Source organism: Gallinula chloropus (assembly GCF_964237585.1).
Source record: "Gallinula chloropus genome assembly, chromosome: 15".
NCBI classification, from domain to species: domain Eukaryota; kingdom Metazoa; phylum Chordata; class Aves; order Gruiformes; family Rallidae; genus Gallinula; species Gallinula chloropus.
Window position 1 is genome coordinate 14537696 of NC_140100.1, and position 21970 is coordinate 14559665.

General features: G+C 46.9%; 1 protein-coding gene across 1 annotated transcript in view; it reads left to right on the plus strand.

Annotated features, from left to right (window-relative positions):
* The window catches only part of SEC14L5 (SEC14 like lipid binding 5), a gene marked incomplete at its 5' end in the record, with an annotated part of 33096 nt that continues 11126 nt past the window's right edge, over positions 1-21970 (plus strand). The window contains 6 exons of the mRNA XM_084271015.1: positions 1-63; positions 15473-15622; positions 15740-15871; positions 18290-18418; positions 19090-19309; positions 21780-21892. Of these exons, the coding sequence (XP_084127141.1) occupies positions 1-63; positions 15473-15622; positions 15740-15871; positions 18290-18418; positions 19090-19309; positions 21780-21892 (807 nt within the window). The remainder of the gene's footprint in view (positions 64-15472; positions 15623-15739; positions 15872-18289; positions 18419-19089; positions 19310-21779; positions 21893-21970) is intronic.

Consider the following 21970-nt stretch of genomic DNA (forward strand, 5'->3'; position numbering starts at 1 on the left):
ATGGTGCAGAAATACCAGTCCCCAGTTCGAGTCTACAAATACCCTTTCGAGCTTGTCATGGCGGTGAGTAATACTCAGCACTTTTACTTCCCAGCTGCTAAGGGCTGCCACCTCAGGCCAGCAGGAGGTAGGGAACTGCAGCTTTGCCAACCTTATGGGTAGGTTGTGGGAACAGACATTTAGCACTTAGTATCTTTTTGTCCTTTCTTCCATTTTCCATGAAGAATAAGAATCAACATCTCACTATTTTATGAGAGGATGTTTAGACATGAGAGAGAAAAATCTCAACAAAACCCAACTTCTATAGTTATTCTTTTACAAGGAAGGAAAAAAATCGTGATGGTTGGGTAGTCAGGGTCAGTTTGTGGCCAGACACTGTTTGCCTTTTGACTATGTGCTGTTCAGTTCAGAATCTGCCTAGGTCCAGGCCTAGTCAGTACCATAGGATGTATGTATCTGGGACTTGATTCTAAGTCATACTGAGTCTCTTGATTTGGTTAAAAGCTGGAAAACTAGGAAAAGTTCTTATGTAGTATATGTACTTCCTGTTGACTCTGTGATTGAAGTGTTGGAAGGTCCTTCTCCAAGGTGCTTGAGGGGTGTAACTGAAGCTTCTTTTGCTGGTGATGCAGAAGGCTAATGTGACCATGCCAGCTTCCTTAGATAGAGTTTAAAGACATTTATGATATTCTGGACTTTGTCACTGCTCTTCAGGGCATGAGTGAAATGCTCTTCTGAAGGGTTTGCTGTTTGCATTTCAAGGGCAACCCTGAGCATTTCAGTATTTATCTGGGGTGCTTGCTAGTAGACACTTGCAAGGCTTTGTTTTTTAGTCTCTTGGGCATTTGTCTACCATAGAGATCACCAAAATTTGGTGTTTTCCACTCTGTCTGCTGCTTTCTACATTGTCTCTTCCCTGCTGAACAAGGGTGCCAGTTTTCTTTAGTCTATTTGAGGCCAAGAACATAGATGGGAAGCTGTAGCCATTTCAGGTGGCTGATGACGTAGTACATGGCATTCCTTTTGCATTCCTCTTCTGAACTCCTGGGAAGTAAGTGCTGTAAGATTTGTTTTAGCCAAAACGGTCTTCAGTCTTCTATTTTTTTTCATTGCAACTTGGGGAGAAAGTCTTTGGTCCTAACTGGGAATCACAGAGTCACCAGACTGGAAAAGACCTTTAAGATCATCCAGTCCAACCATTCCCATCCTAAGCTAAACCAGATCCCTGAGCACCTCATCTCTCCCTCTGTTAAACACACCCAGGGAATGGGACTCAGCCCCTCCCTGGGCAGCCTGGGCCAGGCCCTGACAACTCTGCCAGGGAAGAACTTTTCCCTCCCATCTGCTCTGACCCTGCCCTGGCACAGCTTGAGCCCATTGCCCCTTGTCCCAGCTCCTGTCCCCTGGCTGAAGAGACCATCGCCCACCTCTCTGCACCCTCCTGGCAGGGCAGGGGAGGTGGGGAGAAGGTCTCCCCTCAGCCTCCTCTTCTGCAGGCTGAACACCCCCAGCTCCCTCAGCTGCTTCTCAGAGGATTTGCCCTCCAGCCCCTTCCCCAGCCTGGTTGCCCTTCTCTGGACTCACTCCAGGACCTCGATGTCCTTCTGATGGTGAGGAGCCCAGAACTGGACCCAGCACTCGATGTGCAGCCTCACCAGTGCCCAGTCCAGGGGCACAATCCCCTCCCCAGACCTACTGGCCACACTATTTCTGATAGTTCCTTAGCTGAGAGAAGGTGCCATTCACTTTGCCCTACGGTTATCAAAAGAAACACTTTATTTTTGACAGTTGGGCTCCCCCCTGCAAATCCCCATCTTCACCCCCTTTCTCTTTCAAGTCTTATCCCAGTTTGCCCTTTTCCTTAACAGCTAAGCCAGTAACAAGCTGTAGAAGTGCCCCAGCCAGTCTGAGGCTGTTGTTTGTGGCAGTGAAACTTTTCTGGCCATGTTCTTTGCTTTCTGTGTGCATCCTGTGTTAGAGTAAGACACCAGTCTTTGTTATGAAGATGCTGGTAGTCTTGGCTTTGTGCATACCTCTCTGCATTCCTGTTGTCCGTATTAGCAGGATAAACCTAACACCAGATGCCTGTCAATAGATTGGCTGCTAATATAGGAGGGCTGCCTCTAGACAAATCCTTTGTAAGCTTGTTAGCAGAATGCCTGTAGGCCAGGGTTTGATGGCTTTATTCTTCAAGTGGTTTAGTTTTATTTGCTTTCAGTTGTTCAGCATAATGAAACTTAAAATTTCTTGGGATTTCAGGGCTGGAGTTGTAAATGTCATGCTGTGGGTGCTCAGTTCCTGTGGCCTTAGCAAAGTTAGTAGCCCTCTTTATGAAGACCAAGTTACTTGTCCAGGGTCACCATAAGGGCTGTGTAGTAGAGTAGGAAGGTGAATATAGAGCCCTCAGTCCCACTCTAATGCCCTGTGAAAACATGTTCACAGCAGGATCTGCTTTATTATAGCATTACCAAGTAGTGTGTCACTCTAGTGGTAGTCCAGGCAGGCTGAGTTGGATGCAGACTTTGTTACTGCATTTGATGTGCTCAGATGGAGCCTTCCACTTGTGTGGAGGCAGAGTGGTTTCACAGAGCTGTCAGGTGCTAGCTGTCAGTTGCTGGAAGTTTTGCAGGGAGAGTGGGCGTACAGTGAAGCTGTTTTGCTCCTCAGCACGTGGCACTGCTGTTAATCTGCTTCAACATAAACCTGACAGCAGCTTCCTCAGTACTGGGAACCTGATATTCAGCTGCTTTCAGCTTTTCCCCTCAAATGCTTTGTGTGAACCTTTGGGGTGCTGAGGTCTCGTGCTGTGGTTAATGGTAGGGAAGCAGAATTCACGTGGGTAACCTCAAGCCACCTCTTGATTTTATGGGTGTTTCTGCACTGTTCTGCTTGATCCTTCATCTGTATAATGGGGAGGCTCATACTTCCTGGGGTCTCTTCAGGCTATATCATGGGGCAAGCAGTATTCATCAGCAAAAGTATTTCCCCCTCAGAACCTTGGATGCTTGCACCCCATTACGAATAACAGTGCATGCTGCCTTCAGATTGGAGGGCCTGAGAAATAGGGTTGTCATTGCCCAATGAGGCAAATGGTTCAGTGCTTCCTGGCCTTGCTCAAGCACACTGTGGTTCCTGTGCCTTTGGTTGGGCCCTACCATCAGAAGCACAGGACCTTCCTTGGGCTTGTGCCAGGTGTGTGTGGGTGCAGCTCATCCTCTAGACAGCACGGGGCTGGTGCTTTTACTGTTACTACCTCTGTCGTTCTGTATGTCTGGATTGACACTCTGCTGCCTGCTAACACTTCTGCAGGTTGTGTTCTGGCATTTGCAGGTAGAAGATCTGATGTATCTTCTGCATCCTCAGAAGGAGCACCATGTTCTCCTTGTTCTCTTCACCAGTCCTGTGCATCTGAGGAATTAAAAAGGAACTGGCTAACAGAGTCTCTTCTGGTCATTCAGGAGTTCTGATTTTTTTCCTTGTTAGAGTCCTCCCTTCTGAAATGATTTAAACACAAGATGATCTTTCCTCTCCAGATTCACAGTAGTTGCTTTCACCTGCTCTGTTCCTAATCTGCACTTGCATTAAAGGATCAAAACAGCTATAGTCTTCAAATGATAACCACAGCCTGACATCTTTATCCCTTGAAAAGAACCTTGGCACTTGTTATGTTTTGTTACCTTGTCATGTTTTTCCTTTCCATTTTATCATTTTTTGTGTGTGTGTGTGTGTTGTCTTTTAAATGGAGCTGTTCCCTCAGATGGGTTGTCCATGCCTCTCTCTGCCTGATCTTGGTTTCGATTACATCAGCAGGTTTGAAGTTGTCTCCTGATTTGATTTTACAGCCAAGAAAATCACCAAGTATATGCATACTTTCTGTCTTCTTTGTGTAGCAGTTGTGGTCTTAAAGGTAAAAGTTGGTTGGTTTGGGTTTTTTACCAAAATGCTACAATAGGGGAAAATGCAGAAAGAAAGGACATTCTGCCACACAGCAGAATGGGTGAGCAAGTCCCAAATGCATAGTAGTAGTACAGGAACAGAGCTGAAAGCGATGGTGTATTTAATATTCTCTGTTGCCAGTGAGTTCTTAGGTTAGCTGGGATAGTTTTAGCTTGGCAAGTAGCAGGGACTCTTGTTCCCCTTGATTTTTAGTAGCACGCTCAGCCCTTCACACTCGCAGTGGACATCTGCCATCTCCACATACTTCATAGTTACACTGAGTATACTTAGGATGGTTCCTAAAGTGACAGATTCAAAATACCCCCCAGGGACTCTTATGTAGTGTTCTATACTGGATGTGCAGTTTGAGTTGCTGCAGCAGTGGTGTAAATGAGGACTTCATGATGTCACTTCTGTCAGTTGCCTGCTCTCCTCGCCACGCTTCCAGTGCACTCCATGTTCAGTTCTTACTGCTACTAATAACATCTGATGGTTTCTGCTGCAAGCAAGGGGCTTTTCTGCATGGCCTGGTGCCAAGGGAATGCCAAAGGATCCAGATCTTGAAAAAGAAAATATGGTACTTGGGGGTTTTGCTCCTTGAACCAAATCCATTCTTTATCATTTTACTAGCTGAGATTCTGTCTTTTCTGTTAAACAAAAGCTCTGCAGAACTAGCAGGTTCTTTAACCAACAACCTTAATCAACTGTTTTCATCCTTTAATGCAAAAGCAGATTAGGAACAAAGCAGGTGAAAGCAACTACTGTGAATCTGGAGAGGAAAGATCATCCTCTGTTTTAAATCATTTTAGAAAGGAGGACTCTTCTAACTAACAACCTTTGTTGGATTTGCTAAAAAGCTATATGCATATGTGGAAAAAATATATATGTAACTTGATATTTAATTTTACTGCATACAGGATATCAGCTTTATGTTTGCAGCCTCTGAGAGGTTCACTACTGTTATCTAAAAATATTTCCCAGTTTTTGAAAAGACAGAGCAAAGGTCAGGCACCTGAAAGTCTGCAGCAGCATCAGCTCTCACTGCATGTGCCAGCTCACTTCATGCTTAAGATGAAGCTGCTCTTGAGTCCCACATGTGCACAAAGTGAGTCAGTGCTGCTTTCTGCTTGACCTCATTTCGTGGTGCTCCCCACGGCGTGTGTTGACACACATCTGAGAGCTGAGAGCCAGTCCTGTGAACGTGCATGCCTGGACAGCAGCAGCCTGTGTTTCTCACTGCACTGGCCCAGTGGCACTCTTCAGTCTAGGGTACTTCTATGTGCAGTGTCAGTTTGGGGTGGGGAGCTGTTGTTCTGTGGGTACATGGCATGTCTTACCTTAAGCATCACTCAGACTCTCTAGCAGACTTGTCAAGTGGCAGCTTGTGATTCCCCTGCTTGTGTCTGTGAGAGAAAGCTTGGTTACCTGAGGTCCTGGCCTGCCTCCTGTACTTCCAAGGGGCTCTGAAACTCTCTTGCTCCAGTTTTAGCAGTGATTTGGTGTTCTCTGTATTTATTTGATCTGGAATTGTTCAGGTAAGATAAAGTAGGAAGGCAGTGGTCTGTGCTTTTATTTTTTCTCAGTACAGTTTGGGTGTTGGAGGTGCTAACATGCCAGGTGGAAAATTTACTCCAGGCTACAAATGTAGGTTTATTTAGAGTCAGAAATTACTTCACATGGAGTAAGCAGCAATAAGTATTCCATCTGTCATTGTTACACTCTCATCCTGGAACACAGGCTCGTAGCCCATCAAAAGCCATCATCCATGGGCCATGAGGTGCCTTTGTCATGTGCCTCGTGCTACTGATGCAGTCTTGATCATAGTCACTGGGATTTGACAGGGGTCCTTGTTCTCACCCCTGAATAATCCACCAGCAGCTCAGCCTCGACTACACTGGCTATTTGCACGCTGGCAGAGCTGCTTTGCAGTCAAAGTTTTGCTCATTTACAGCACCTGAGGATCTGGCCTCCAGTTACATGCAAGAGCCAAACATCCAGTATGACTAAAATCAAAATGCATCACTTCTTTAAGTGTCCCAACACCCTTTTGTGCCAAAAGCATTGGGAGGCTTGTACACAGAGTCTAATTCAAGGAGCTCTGTGCTATTGCAGCTGTCAGGTTTAGCTGCAGGAGGCAAGAACTGAACGCTGAGGTTCAGGTTCTGACAGCTAGAATTGCTTTCCATACACCTTTTCCAAATTTATTTTTGTTTGTGCCTTTTCAGCATCAACATGCCTTGTGGTTAAGGTGTTGGATCTTTAAGTAGCTTAATTTAATGACTTCTTTCTGTTGCATTTAGTATATTGAGTGTATAGAGAGACTGCTTAAATCCTGCTCTACCATCCATGCTCTCCTCTCTAATGCTGTGGTGTCTCAAAGGATGCAGTATTTCCCTGACTGATGTGGTGATGCTTTGGCAACAGAACTTTTGAGCCTTCTTTTGTTGGGTGTGCACCACAGCATGGCCCAAACAGGTTGCAAGACACACTGGTAACAGAGAAAGTGGCGTGTGAAAGCAGTATGACATAGAAGCAGACTGATGTCTAGCAAGGATCTGTGGGTTTGTGTAGAGTGGTAAGTTCAGTGTGTGTGTTCACAGCTCACCCAGGTCTCAGGCTGCTGCTGTCTCACTACATCAGATGTGCAGATTGGCTGTCGAGGTCGAGCACAGTGCGATACCTCTCAGTGCCTGCAGCACACAATACACTTCTGGGGGCTCCTGTATGCTTCCCTGTAACTACAGACTGGAATATCTGCATCTGGAGCTGCCAAATAAAGGAAAGTAGGATCCTAACTAAAATATTTGATGTCAATTCATAGCCTCTGCTTTCAAGCATGAACTCTGGAATGGGAGCAGCGCTTGCTGCATGGAGACTGAAGTGATTTCTGGCAGCTGGATTCTCTCTGAAGCAGCAGTGATGGTACAGCTGATCAGAGGGCTCTGCAGAGTAGCCAAAGAGGTTGGAGCTGAGCTGTAGCAGGAGTGCCAAAGAGATTCCTGCAGTGGCCTGCTGCCCATTGTGTCCTTGGATAGCTGCAGATGACATGGGGTAGAGCTTTGCAGCGTGCCCAGTGCTTGAAAGCTCTTTGGAGCTGCTGTGACATAGATAGCAACACAGTTTTCAGATGCTGTCTGAAATGATATTTCTGGTTGATGGTACCCTAGAGATCAAGAGAGAATCAGTGTGCAAGGGGGGAGGCACTTTAAAATAGTTATTCTTTAGTATTCAATCCATGTCATACATGTCATGAAATGTCCTGATAATAATCTGAACAGTAGTTGAGATGGATGCTCCCCTGAAAAACAGAATCTATTCTCTCTGGTAGGTTTGTTTGTATGTAGAACTTGCCTCTTGAGTGCAGACAAATTGTCTTTGAATGTGGATGGTGGTATCTCCAGCAGTGGTCTGTGCTGGCTATTTCAAAGAAGGCAGTGTCCCTTGGCTCTATTTTGTATCATGTTTTGAAGGTAAATTTGTTGCTAATGTCAGAGGCTACTGGGTTAATATTTTATGCACTTACAGAGGATTCAGTGTTGAGTCAAGACAAGATGCTTCAGTATGACTTGATGGTTTGAAACCAAGCTGTCACTGTACACTATAAATATCCCATCATCTTGCTGTTGAGAAGCATTTGGCAACAGAAGTCTGAAAGGAACGATCTCTGTGTCAGCTGGGATGATTCCTCACAGCTGTATTCACGTGCCCAGTCCCCGTGCCCTGCCACCACACCACCTCCTCCTGCTATTAGGCAGGTTGAGTGTGAGCAATAGTCAGGCTGAGCAAAGAGCTGACGTTTCCTGTGAGATTTTGGTGTGGGAGGTTTCCCCTTCCAATGAGTAAAGAACTGTTTGAATGCTGTGTACCACAGCTGCTGGAAGCAGATGGAGGAACTGCTTATTTAGTCAGAGTTCTGGAGAATTCCTGGTGACATCTGCACATCTGGCCTGCTTAGTGTCTTGGGGGGATCCTATGAGTCTCTGATAACTTTGTGTTGCCACTGTTAAGATACTATTTGTTGGGCAAGGCTGGTTTAGGAGTGGATGGAGTTGGCACTGTGTATGGGATGGGGAGAAAATTTGCAGTAATTCAAAGAGACTTTACAGGGTAGTCCCTGTTCTCTTTAGTCTCCTTCTCCAGCTGCAGCATGGAGGCTTATTTCCATGAAGAATGAGTTGTGTCTCAAGCTTAATCTGATCACTGTGGTCTAGAGCTGGAATGGATGAGCTTTAAGCAGTAGTTCAGTTGCCCTGTAGCAGAGACAAGACATAAGCTGGAGGTATTGCCACCTTCCAGTAGTAACTCAAAGGCCCTTCTCTCCTACTGAATGTCTAAGTACAGCAGGTAAATGAGCAGGGACTGAGAGAGTGAGAAAATTTAGAACCATCATCAACTGTTACATCTCAACCAGCATGTTTTGGTGGGTTTTTTAACCTGCTAAGCAGAGTGACCCACCCAAGTTTGACCCTGAATTATGGCCCATTTGTATAAATTCTCAAAGCAGCTTCTGGCATCACTTTGTAAGCCAGCCTTTTTGATTTTGGGGTGATTCCCTGAGTAGTGAGTGTGTGATACAACACTTTATTATCTCATTTCCCTCTTTAAGATGTTAGTTGCCCCAGATGTCTGCTTCCTTGCCTTCCTGTTTCAGTGTGTCTGTGTCTTTCCACAGTGGACAGATGTGTCTGACCAGCTAGCAATGGTTCCTGGACAAGGCATCACTTCCAGAGCTATTTCTGAAGGCTGATGTGTTGTGGTGCTTGTGACTCAAACTGTTCTACCACCAGGTTTCTTCTCACCTGTGAGCAGAAAGGAAGGCTACAGCAGCATAGCTTGAATGGGATTCTGTTCCTCAGAGAGGAGGTCAGGCATGTTGGTAGTTTCCTGAGTTAGCTTGGTGCAGCTGCAGTGCACAGCCTGGGTTTAGTAGGTTTGCAGTGTCACTCAGTTGTGCCTGTGCTGTAACAGACAGCTGCTGCTCCCTGAATTGTTTCTTTCAGCAAAATCTGAAGAAATGAGGCAAACTACTGGCTGTGGTCCAGGGAGCAGTAACACTGGGTCAATGTTTGTAGCTGGGTACTGGGCTCCAGTGGACTTCTCACTGACAAACCTTTTTTCTTTCCACCAAAGGTGCAGTGATGATTTTTATTCCTCAGGCCTTAAAGACTTTCTACTACTCTGCAGATGCTCTGCACCTCCTTAAAACAAAGTACCCTTTCCCTGACTTCAGAGCATTTCTGAACCCCAAATACCCATCTGATCCCCCCCCTTTCCTAACTGTTCCATGTACATTTTATTTTGCACTGCTGTGGCTAGCAAGAAGCTGTTATCTGTTCTGGCAGTTACAAAGCAAATGGATTATTGTGTCTGGTGAGTACCCATGCAGACTGTTCCCTTCAACACTGAGACTGAGTAGGAGGAGGGACTGCAGGATGAAATAACTACTGTTTTCCTAGAAGGCCATCATTTGAAAACACCCAAATCTGCACAGAGATATTTGTGTCTTTAGAGCTGCTCAAAAGCTACCCCACTTCTACTTGGACATGATGAGGGGTCTTACCTTGCTTGTCATCTCTTTTTCAAAGGGATGATGATCTGGACATCTTTAGCTCAAAGCCTGGTGTCTCCTCCTCATTTCCCACTCATCTGAATGTAGCTGTACATTTTCTTCCTTTATCCTGGCAAACTGCACGTGGCTGTAAAATGACCTTGAAGAGTCTTGTTAATACAGATTTATACTCTGATGGTGAAAGCTGGTTGTGTTTTAGGTCTTAGTGCAAGGATGAAGTGTTATCCTTGTAACCTTTGCATAATACCAAGTGTAACAGTTTCTATGTACACAAGCTCATAGCTTTAGTGTCTTTGTGTTTCTGTGCAATTTAACTTGCCCCAACAACCAAGCTTTTACACTCATGAAGGTGTCTCTAGAGTTCATCTTGGTATCATACAGGTGTCAGTCCATAGTTGTCCCTTCCTGTGCTCTTCCTCAAATCTGAAAACCAGCACATCTCCATGGTGCCATCACAAAGGAAGCCCTGCCAGTATTTAAAAAACCCTCAAAGCACCAACCAACCAAACCTAAAGGCAGGATGTCCATGCAGCCACTTCAGAGCATCACATATTCAGTAGAAGATGAATGTGCTTCTGCCAGCTGCTGTTCCAAAATAACTTGGTGAGCTTCTGTGTGTTTTCATGGACAGCACCATTGAGCACACAAACTCTCTTTACACTTATTCCACTAAAGGATCTGCCTGCTGATAGGGAGAGTCCAAACCAGTCTGGCTGTTTGCTTTGTGATAAGCTTGAAGAATCACCTCCCTTAGGTGGCTGGTGTGGGGAAAAAGCCAGAAGTGCTGCCCTGGCAACTCCAAGACAGAAGATAACATTCCCTCCAGAATATTATGGTTTGAAACTTAGATCATCAAAGAAAAACTACCTCTTGTTGGAACACCATAGAACCACTCAGGACCCAGCTGATACTGGGCTGGAAGAAGCTGCCAGGAGCCTCAACTTGTGCAGGGAAGTTTGGTGTTTGAGGTGTTTTGTTTCATGCAATGATTCATCAACAACAAAGTCCCTCTTGTTTTGGATTCATAAGGCTTCTGTTGTGTAACTGATTTCAAGGTCACTTGCTGGAAAAGGATGTTGAAACCTGCAGAGGAGAAACAGGAGTAGCTGTTAGAGGAGCGTAGCTTCTGGCTGTGTTCTCTGTGTCACATCTGAAACAGCACTGGTGCAGCTATTGTTGGTCTGCAGGAGACAACAGGGAGCCCTGAGGGGGAACACACTTGTACAGCCAGTGACTGGCAAGAGACAGGTGTGGGGCTTGGGGAGGACCCCTGTGCTCTGGAGAGGAAAGGGTTAAGCAGGTGAAGTAGGGGGATCGTGGAGGAGAGTAAGTTCCCCTCTTCTCTGTGGCTGTGAGGCTTTAGAATGTAACTTGGGTTTTATTGTTTTGCTGCTTGTGTTCTTGTTTGGCATCTGGCTGACCTTCAGGGCAATCACTTCACCGGTCATTGTGTGTTTGACCAACAATTTAGGACACATAAGTGTGGCTTCCTTGCATTGTCCTCAGAGACTCTCTTCTCACAAGGTCTTGGGCCTGTAATGTTTGGCCACTCAGGTTCACTACCCAGGAGATTGCTGGTCAGACCTTGTTATTGCAGGGCAAAGCCTTGGTCACAGTGGTCCTTGCTGATTTCATAATCAACAGGGAGACAGCTGACTAATTGTTACTGGGTGTGACTAATCAATCATTTGTCAGCTCCTATAGCCCCCTCCCTGGCACACTGCACACACTCTCTGCAGCCTCAGCACAGTCTTCCCTTTGGTGGGAACAATCCAGTGCTCCTGAAACCTCCAGTATCTGTTGGGACTTTATTTATTTATAGCTAGAAGTTCTTTTACTTGTAAATTTTTTTCATTCATTTTCTACTTATTTGAATTTTCTTATTGCAACAGGCTGACATCTGTATCTAACTGTCTTCTGGGTGAATGGTTTTGGTTTATTACATTTTAGGTGCCCTCAAATAGAACTATTTCTAAGCAAAATATTTTTGAGAGTTCAGAGCTGATTGGATGTGACCTGAGCTGTTGGTTTGGCTGTGAAGAGAGCATGGTGATCTGACACATTAAGAAAACAGTTATTGGAAATTGGGGTGTTGGGGTAGTTTGCTTAGTGAATGAGGAGTATGCAGTGCTCTCTCTTGCCCAGACAGCTCCTGCAGCTGTGCAGCTCCTTGGGGATTGCCTTTGGTCCCATCTGGTGTGAAGCTGATGCAGGATGCTGATCATGGTAGAAAAGGAGCCCAAGCTGGGATTTGGCATGACGTGCTGGCTGCCTTGGGCTGCAGGATTTGCAGGAGGTGTGAGCTGGTTCTGCCTGACAGTGTTAATCCCAGTGGGGCTTAAAAGAAGGGAGGGAGTGGCTTCATAGAGCTGTTAATTTTATGTATATATTCGATCCTGTCCAAGAGGTGGTTGTCTTAAAGCAATGTGGTGGGCATGCATTTAATAGAAAGTAGTGGCACTATAAGTGCTGTTACGCCTTCAGGGGAAGAAGGGGCAGAGAAGGGAGAGACAAAGTGTAGTTACTTTGTGTTAGTCAGTGCAGAATTACTGCAGCAAGGAGATGTAAGGGCACTTACAGGCAGATTAGCAGCCAGAGTATTAAAACAAGATAACCTGAAGTACTCTGTGCCTTTCATTTGACTGTGACATTCTGTTGTTCACCTTGTACTCTGCAGAATCACAGAAGAGGGGAAAATCACTAGTTCTGGCAATGGCTTGGGGAAGAAAAAATTGAACTATCTTTGCTTTGCCTCAGCTTCTCTGCTGAAGCAAGAGGGTTCTGTTGTGTTTGGATGCTGATTTTGATAAGAGGAGGTGGGGTGGAAAAGGTGGATTGGTCTCCTGATAGCTCAGCTGCTTCAGTGATGGGAGATCAGGCATGTTCACAGCACAGGTTCATTGTGACTGCAGCGTGGTGCTTCAGCTGTCCATCATGTGATCCCAGGCATCTCCAGCTGCTGTATTTTTAGAGTTGCTGTGCAGAGAAGATTAGCAAAGGGCTTAAAATCCTTTTTGCACATCGATATTTCCTCAGATATGGAAATGTGCCACCTATTTAGGTGAAGAGCCCAAACCCATCTAGCTATATCCCCAGGGCTCTGCACAGACATGTGTGTCTCTGCCCTGATGCATCCTTATTCTCCAGGTGTTCAGCTGACCAAAAGAGTGACTGTGCTCTTAGTAGTGCTCCTGGTCTTGGTTTTTCTTGCATTTAATGACAGATTATTAGGAAGCCTGTGCACTGAAACCCAGTGGCTTTATCTTCAGCTGGGGGTTCTTGTATGCAGCAGTGAGATGTGGGGCTTTGGACTGGCCATTGTGGTCCTTCAGTGGTGTGAGGAGGCACTGCCAGCTCAGTGCTCCTGGTGAAGCTGTTGAAGTGAAGCCTTCAGGGAGTATCTGTGCTTTGATCCTTGCTGTCCTAGTCAAACAGCTCTTGTTTCTCTGCAAACTCCCTCTCAAATGCTGCTGGTAAAGCTGCAGCCCTGAAAGAGTGGTGGAAGAGAAGCTGAGGCCACCATGCTTGCAATTTCTTCTAGTCTGGCTGCTTTGCACTCCTTAAGAAAAAGTATTTTGCATTCAGAGGAAGAAAACCTCGTCTGACACTAATCCTGACCCAGAAGAATGGATGGTGCTGGTTTAGCCTTTGCTTGCCAGTTAGTTCTTGTCCACAGAACGTGGAGCCCTGGAGTGTACAGTGTTACCTGCTTGTCCAGAGCTGCTGCAGAGCCTGAGCTCCAAGGGGTATGGTGTGGGGAGGGCCTGGCACTCCTTCCAGAAAAAAGCTGGGGGGTGCTTTAGGCAAACACTTGATTTGCTCCCAAGTGTTTAGTCCTAATATCATTCTCATGTGATCTTCTGGCGCTCAAGCTGGTGTCTAGCCTCTGTGCTAGCTGCTGTCCAAAGTGGGATTAACTGGGGACAACCTCCTCTTAGGGCAGGGTTTTCAGTTACACATTTAAAGTGTGCTGAAGGCACGTGTAAGGAGTGGCACGGGGCAAGCGATTTAGCAACTGGTTTTCAGTGTACTGGGATTCCAGTGACCTGCAAGGATGCTCACAGGTTTCTCTCTCTGAACACTTGTTTCCTGTAAGAATGGGTGGCCTGGAGAGGGTCTTGCTTCTCTGTGCTAGAATAGAGGAGATAAGCAAGGGGGAAGGGGGTAGAGACTGTGATCTCGAGGTGGCACTACGTGGGGTTTGGCACCTGCAGGATTGGGAGGGGGCAGGTGGAGGCACCTTTGCCTGAGAAGATTAATGCACTAGCAGCTGCAGATACCAAACTTCAGATAAAAAGAGATCTGACCATTGGGTAAAGCATAGTATAGCAGGAGGGGATAGCAGGAAACATCCTGCAGCACCCCCTGACACCTGCCTGTGAGCTTCTGTGGTAACAATAAGCTTCTTAAAGCAGTGAGGGTGCTTTTCTTGTGTGGGGCCAGGTGGGTCAGTATCAGAAACAGTCACTTGCCATGGGAAGCTTTGTCTTTATCTGTAATGTTTCAGTTTTTCTTGTGACTGGGAGAGAAAAGCACAGGTAGAGACCTCACAGATGGGAAAAGTTCTCCAAGAAGCGTGGCAGAAGAAGCAGAAGGTCACTTGGTGGCTTGCAGAGGGTGATTTAGAGTGCTGTGCAGTTTGTTTCTGGCCAGAACTCCAGCCTGGAGTCTGCTTGTACTTTCCTCACGATACCAAAGCAACATGATAATCTGAAATAACTCCTGTTCCGCTCAGAGGTCTAGGAGCAGGAGATATGGAATGTGTCCTCAAGTGCCTGAGCTATTTTAAGACCGGGTGTTATTCACAGCATCAGGGATGTGAATACAGACAGGGGCAAGCAGCCCTCAACCTGCTGTGGTAGTGGGGAACGCAGCCACCCTGAGCGTGCCCGCGGTGCTGTGCCTGTGCTGACACCTCAGCTCCATTGCTACTGCAGTCACATTTCCCTTTGTGGTTGATAAAAATACCAGTACTGGATAAAATGCTTGTCTTGTGGGAGCTGGGAAGATGGCAGCAGCTCGGAGAGGTTCGCCTGGGCTGTGGAATGCTAGCAAAACAAGTTCAAGCCTTGTGACCAAACTGGTGCAGCTCTGAGCCTGCAATGGAAAGAGAGCATGGGTTCTCCTCCTGTCTCAGCTGTCACTGGATCCTGGGCTTCTTGCACAGCTTGTGCTAGCGTGCCTTCACTTACATATTTACAACAGCATCCCAAGATGCAAGAGATTTATTGGAAATCCAAGGAAAATGTTCCACTCAGCAAAGGCTGCAGTATAAAGAAAGCTGGAGAAGCTAGGGGAAGAGGAGCAACAGTAGGTAGCGCTTATGCAAGTTAACTTTGCTGCAGGTGTCATGGAAACCTGGGGTTTTGCTAACAGTGATAAAGAAGCTTTGGAGAAAGGGCTTTTCAGAGGTATGTGGGTTATTTAAACTAGAAAGATTTTAGAATCGGGGCAAAACTGGTTTAGAAATGGATAAATCCAGAAAAAGTGGTGGTCTTACCCTTGATAGTCTGTGACAGCCAGAACTGTTTGACACATCACACCTTGAAGGCATGGGAGTATTGAGTATTTTTAAATAGCTTCTTCATACAGGTGATATCTCTGACTTGAATTTTATTACCTCTGGGTCAAGTCTTTAGCTAGGAGAAACCAGCAGAGCTGTGCTTGCTTTTGCTAACTAAAGATCAGGTGCCTGGTGTTCAGTTTGAGGCATTTCCCAGTATGCTTTAACAACGAGCTTTTGTTCCCAGTTGATGTGTGAAGGAGAAGTTCTGTGCAGCCCTGCTCAGCAAAATGAGTGACATGAAGGGATGCCAGCTCTGTTTGCAACTGTTTTGCTTTAACTTTGACCCCTGTGCTGGCTCCCCTTTTCTCAGAGGTGAAGGGCAGCTGTTTGCTATGAGGGAACTCGTTCAGGAAGAGTTAAAGTTGATCCTAGCTGAAACATGCTGTTGTTTTCACTCCCAGGCATACGAGAAGCGCTTCCCTACGTGCCCGGAGATCCCAGTCTTCCTGGGGAGTGAGATCCTGCATGAATCCAGGAGTGATGATGGAGCTATACACATCATTGAACGGAGCTGCAAACTCAACGTGGATGCCCCTAGACTGCTAAAGAAGGCAAGTGGAAGGTGGAAACATGGGGTCTGTTGGCTGGCTGAGATTAATAAAGTCTCCTAAAGTTACTTTCTTCCCCCTGGTTGTTTGGTTTTGATTTTTTTTCTTCATCCTTCTCAGATTGCTGGGGTAGAGTATGTTTTCTTCATCCAGAAGAACACAGTGAACTGGAAAGAGAGAACTCTCCGTATTGAAGCCCACAATGAGACTTTTGCCAACCGTGTTGTTGTCCTGGAGACTTGTAGCTACTCAGTAAGTGCTTTGCTTCTATCTGCTCATGAAGGAGGTGTTGAAAGTCATGTGCTATTACACAGGATGGAGTTGGATGAATTTGAACATTGGACCATAGTGCACTAAGATTAGATACTCTTGGACTGGAAGGCTGTTGTATCTTGCTGTAGGCTTTTTCCAGGGCTTTTGTGGGGCTTAAGCTTTTTTAGGTTGACTGATTCTCTGATTGGAGTGTTAGGGTGAGAGTGGATAACATGGGTGGTGCTCCAGAGTTGCCAGTGTCCCCTGAGTTTTCTTTTTGGTTGAAATAAAAGTTAATAAAATTATCTGGAGGTTGGGTATGTATTTATGTCTAAAGATTTACAAGTAAATCTAAATAACTTCATAGTTATTAGGATGAGGGCCAGAGGGAAGCTTTGCAATTAGTTTTCCCCAGAAATAAGTGAAAGCTTTAACACCTAGTCATGATCTTCGTGCTTTAACTATTTGGAGAAAGGTCTTGAGCTTTATCTGTGGCCTGGGGTGTCTCACTTTGTGGCTGTATCTTCAGGAACAGTGAGCTATTAGGGCTCAGTCACCATTAAACAGCTTCATCTGTTTCTGGAAGCAATCAGATACTGCTTTTTGTTCCCTAAACAAAAGTCCAGATCCTGTTACTTACCTGCCCTTTTGGCAACCAGACAGCAACTCAGCTTCTTGGGGAACAAGCAAACTGTAAGTGGCTTCTCCTTCAAGCAAGACAAAGCATTGAAAAGCTGTTAGCATTTTGGATGGTGAGGGGACTTCCTGAGCCAGAGATCACTCGGTGGCTACATGGGGCTTCCTAAAAATGTCAGTAGATCAAACTTCCATCACTGGGAAAGGTGCTGACAACTCTGAAACGCTCCCAGGTCAGCTCTGGAATCACTGGGATGCTGTTGCACTTGCTGGTTTTTTGGCTGTGGGGCTTCCAGCTCACGTCCTTCAGAAGGAAGCGGCAGCAGCTGGGCTTTGGGGGGAGCGATCTTCCTGGAACAGGGTGGGAGCGAGCTGTCTGCATCCTCAAGATGGTTCCCTGCTCTATTTTTACCAGTTCCCTTTTCCCTGCCAGAGTGTACCGGAAAGAAGTTTTATTCTCACCTTTCCTCTTGTGCAATGTTCTCTGGAAGCAACTTGGAGAAATATGATCCTGCTCTTGCAGTTACTTAATATCTCCTCCCCGGGGGAATTTGTGTCCTTTATAGAGCTCCTATCTTGGTGTGGGGGCTGGAGTTTTGTTCTTTCATGTCAGTTTGGGAACAGCAGCACCTACAAAGAAAAGGCAGAGCCCTCTCAGAAAATGGTGAAGTTTAAAAGAAGGAAGATTTATGTGGGTTTTTCTCATGTGTAGAGTAACCGAGGGGAAACGGCTACAAAGGAAAGGTGGGTGAAAACTGACAGTGGGAAGAACTCTCCACTCTGTCTCCTGTGTTGTGGGGGATTCCTGATAGTCAGTGGATGTTTCCTATCCAAAACTAGGAAAAAAACCTATTTTGTGTTTGAAGTCTGCAGCAAAGGAAAAAGGGGGTTTTAATTGCAGGTTCTGGGAGGCCATCCCTGCCTTTCTGCGAGGAGGTTTTGACATGATGGTTTCAAGTGGGCAATCTCACTACTATTCTAGTGCAAATTCTGCTTCAAATAGTATGGTGCAGTTGTGCTGGAGCAGAGATGGGTTTTAATCTTGACTTCTTCCCAGTTCTGGGCTCCTCACCATAAGAAGGACATTGAGGTCCTGGAGCGAGTCCAGAGAAGGGCAGCCAGGCTGGGGAAGGGGCTGGAGGGCAAATCCTCTGAGGAGCAGCTGAGGGTGCTGGGGGTGTTCAGCCTGGAGAAGAGGAGGCTGAGGGGAGACCTTCTCCCCACCTCCCCTGCCCTGCCAGAAGGGTGCAGAGAGGTGGGCGGTGGTCTCTTCAGCCAGGGGACAGGAGCTGGGACAAGGGGCAATGGGCTCAAGCTGTGCCAGGGCAGGGTCAGAGCAGATGGGAGGGAAAAGTTCTTCCCTGGCAGAGTTGTCAGGGCCTGGCCCAGGCTGCCCAGGGAGGGGCTGAGTCCCCTTCCCTGGGTGTGTTTAACAGACGGGGAGATGAGGTGCTCAGGGATCTGGTTTAGCTTAGGATGGGAATGGTTGGACTTGGTGATCTTAAAGGTCTTTTCCAGCCTGGTGGTTCTGTGATTCCTTGGGCGTGTGAAGGATGCTGCCTTAACCACAAACGTCCGTGTGTCTGGTGTGTGATGTGCTCTGATTACGTTGGGAGGTTCCATCCTGACTGTTAAATGTGGGTCTGTTGGTTCCTCACAGGGAGCCTGCTCTGCTCTGTAGCTCTAGAGATTAAACAGCCAGTGTGGTCCTGGGGGCTGAGCACCCTGCCACAGTGTGGGCTACATGCTGCCACCCAACCTGGTGTGTATCTTTGTGCTTAGGTTCATCCAGAGAACGAAGAGTGGACTTGCTTTGAACAGTCTGCGTCTCTCGACATCAAGTCTTTTTTTGGCTTTGAAAGCACAGTGGAAAAAATTGCCATGAAGCAGTACACCTCCAACATCAAGCGGGTGAGTTTGAGCCCTAAAACCAAAACTCAGGTACTTGCTTTGTGTGCTGCTTGCTTCTTTGCTCAATTTTGTTTTGTAAAATAGACCCACTATAGGTTTATACCCTCACATGTGTCTCTGGAATCCCTTAGAAGGACAAATGAAGAGAAAGCCTGTGTGTAGTAAGCAAAACCAATCTGCTCACTGGTATGTGTCTCTGCAGAAGAGGGAGCAGGCTGTGCCAGAGGAGGTTTGCAGTGGATGCTATGGGTACCAGGCTCCTCAGACACTGAGGACACTGTTCTCATGCTGGAAGGGAAAATCAGCTCTGTCTCCCTGGTAGCTTGGGCAGAGGCACTTCCTTTTGGTGGCCTTTTTTCTTCTGGGCTGCAGAGGAACTGTAGCACAGCTAACAGTGGTTTGGGAGTAGGAGAATAGGAATAAGTGTTATAAAGGTACTTGCATCCATATCCTCAGAATTTGCCTGGACAGTGTTAGAATTCACCCCTTGTGTGATGCTTTCATACTGAAATCTTTCCATCAGGGCCATGCAGATGGAAGGAGATGGCTATTCCCCTTCTTCTTATCTCTTAACAGCATTACTCATCTGTCCTGAGGAAAACTCTTCCACCTTGCTGGTTCTGGGGAGATGGGATTGGTGTTTTCTTAATGAGAGCTTTTCCCCCCTTCAGGGCAAGGAAGTGATTGAACATTATCTGAAGGAGCTGATCTCCCAAGGGATCACATTCATTCCCCGCTGGACACCCCCTGCAGTGTGCGGACAGAAGGATGAGCAAACCCCGGCTGTTGGACATGACACTGATGATGAACCACCTGAGCCTGGGGCTCGTGGAGCTACCAAAGAGCAGACTGGCAGCTCCTGCCCTCCAGCAGAAGCTGCCAGTCCTGATGGTACGTACTGTCCAGGCAGGAGCAGCTGCTGGCAATCCAAATGCCTCCAGTAGCACCCACTAATGAGTTTGGGGTTATTTTTTTTGCATGAGTGTTTTTCTTCTGGACTGTGGGTGGAGTAGAGAGAGTTATTTTCTTTCTTCAAGAGAAACACAAACAATGGAACTGAGTTTTGTTTTGTTTGGTTTTGTGGGTTCCTCCCCCCCCCCAAACTGAAAAGCCAACAACAACTCTGCAGGCAGTATGTTTTTGTTTGAACTTGGAAAAAAAAACCTTGAATTTGACTTGTTCTGTAAGGTATTTTATTCTTTAAAGTGGATAAACTTAAAGGTATGCCATAAGTGAATTGGTATGCCATAAGTGAATTATAATTGAATAGTTTGGTTGCTTAAAAATCAATGTTCTGGGGATAGGTTTGGATGGGTTTTTGCCCCTGTATCAAGCAGAGACAAACCTGCAGAGCTGCCTAATGCATTTCTCACACAAAGTGCCTGAATCTGACTTTATCTCTCTGTGTTCTGATCTAATGATATCTCCTAGACTAAACAAAATTCTTCTAGAACAGAAACAGGAGGGGCTTTTTTAATTTAGAGCTGGAGTATTAGAAACAGGAGTTGCCATTCCTCAGAAGGAAAGACAGAACTTGCTCTGCTGTGTGTGACTAGGGGGAACAGCTTGTAACTCAGAACTGTCAGCAGTTCTGGTCTCACCAGATCTTTTCTGTGTTGGAATCCATCTCAAAAAAGGATTGAAATCCACAGAGAAGCTGGTTTTGTGCTTTGAGAATAGAGTTAATCTAAGAGTGGTAGATCCAATCTAGAGGAAGTGGACAATTGCTCTTATTTTTGTGTTTATATTGATGTTTGGGAAGTGATCCACTTCCCTGGGACGGCCCCCCAGCTTGCTAGCTCTCTGGATTCAGTGAGGGCACAGTACTTCCCAAATCTAACTTCTGTATTATCAGTCAGCACCAGCATATCCTGTGGGTGTCCAGGCTTATTCTGTAGTTAATGGTATCTGCTGAGAAAAACAAAATCCTGCCTGATGAAGAGCCAGCTGGGAGGTCCTTGTCCCAGCCCTCTTCCTCCTCCTGTGCCTGCCTGCCTCCAGCTCAGCTACTGGCCTGTGCTGCTCTCCTTTGGGTATCACATTGCCCTTGCTGCCATCTGCACATACAAGTCTCAGATAGTACCTCTGCTTCTACCCCTGAGTGCTGGCAGCCTCAAACCCCTGGCCCTTTAATCTATGGGCATCCTGAGCTGCTGGTATGCACAGGAAGTCTCCTTGGTGCCAAAAATCTCCCTTGCTGTCAGAAAAGGCAGTGCTATTCTCCTTTCCCTCTGGTGTTTGGAAGCAGAATTACCTTTTAGTTTTCAGCTTTCTGCTTTTTAGCCTCCTGTGGTGGCAATTGTGTGTGAGATCTTCAGGGCACCAGAGGATTTAGTGCCCAGGCCTTGGAGCAGTTAATGAGGTGAATGCCAGAGTTCCTGTTGTGCAGCTTTTTGGCTGCTTTTATTTTTTAAAACCCCTGCTGAGTTAGTTCAGGATTGAATGAGATATTCGTATCCTAAGAGACAGTGAGTGATCTACCTTCAGTACCTTACATGCTGTCTGCCCTAATCACTGTGAGAATGTCACTCACTTTAACCACTTGAATCAGTACAGGCTGGGGGTGACCTGCTGGAGAGGAGCTCTGCAGAGAAGGATCTGGGGGTCCTGGTGGGTGACAGGGTGGCCATGAGCCAGCAGTGTGCCCTGGGGGCTGAGAGAGACAATAGGATCCTGGGGGGCATCAAGAGGAGTGTGGCCAGCAGGTCACAGGAGGGGATCCTCCCCCTCTGCTCTGCCCTGCTCAGGCCCCACCTGGAGTGTTGTGTCCAGGGATCTCCTGGAGAGAGTCCAGAGGAGGCTATGGAGATGATGAAGGGCCTGGAGCATCTCCCCTGTGAGGAAAGGCTGAGTGAGCTGGGGCTGTTCAGCCTGGAGAGAAGAAGACTAAGGGGGGACCTGATTAATGTTTATCAATATCTGAAGGATGGGATGCAGGGGGAAATGGGCAGCCCCTTTTCAGGGTCTGTGGGGACAGGACAAGGGGCAATGGCTGCAAGTTGGAGCATAGGAAGTTCCACAGCAACCTGGGGAAGAACTTTTCCCCAGTGAGGGTGAGGGAGCCCTGGGCCAGGCTGCCCAGGGGGTGTGGAGTCTCCATCTCTGGAGGGATTCCAGCCCCGTCTGGACGCCGCCCTGTGCAATATGAGCTGGGGAGCTGCTTTGGCAGGGGGTTGGACCCCATGGGCTCTCCAGGTCCCTTCCAACCCCTGGGATTCTGTGATTCCCTCAGGCAGCTGAGATGGGGTCTTCAGCCTCCTCCCAGTGTAAGTCACCCAACTCACTGTATAGAAATAACTGCATGTCTCCTCTCTGGCTGTGCCAAGTCTCACCTGGACTGTTCTTACCCCCTTCCCTCTAGCTGACAAGCTGGATGCTGATTACATTGAGCGGTACCTGGGCCAGCTGACTCCGATGCAGGAGAGCTGCCTGATCCGCCTTCGCCAGTGGCTTCAAGAAACGCACAAAGGCAAGGTGGGTAGTTGAGGCAGAGAGCACCCTTTGGCCAGCCTGGACACGGTTGTTCTCACAGCTTGTGTGCCTTCAGCCCCA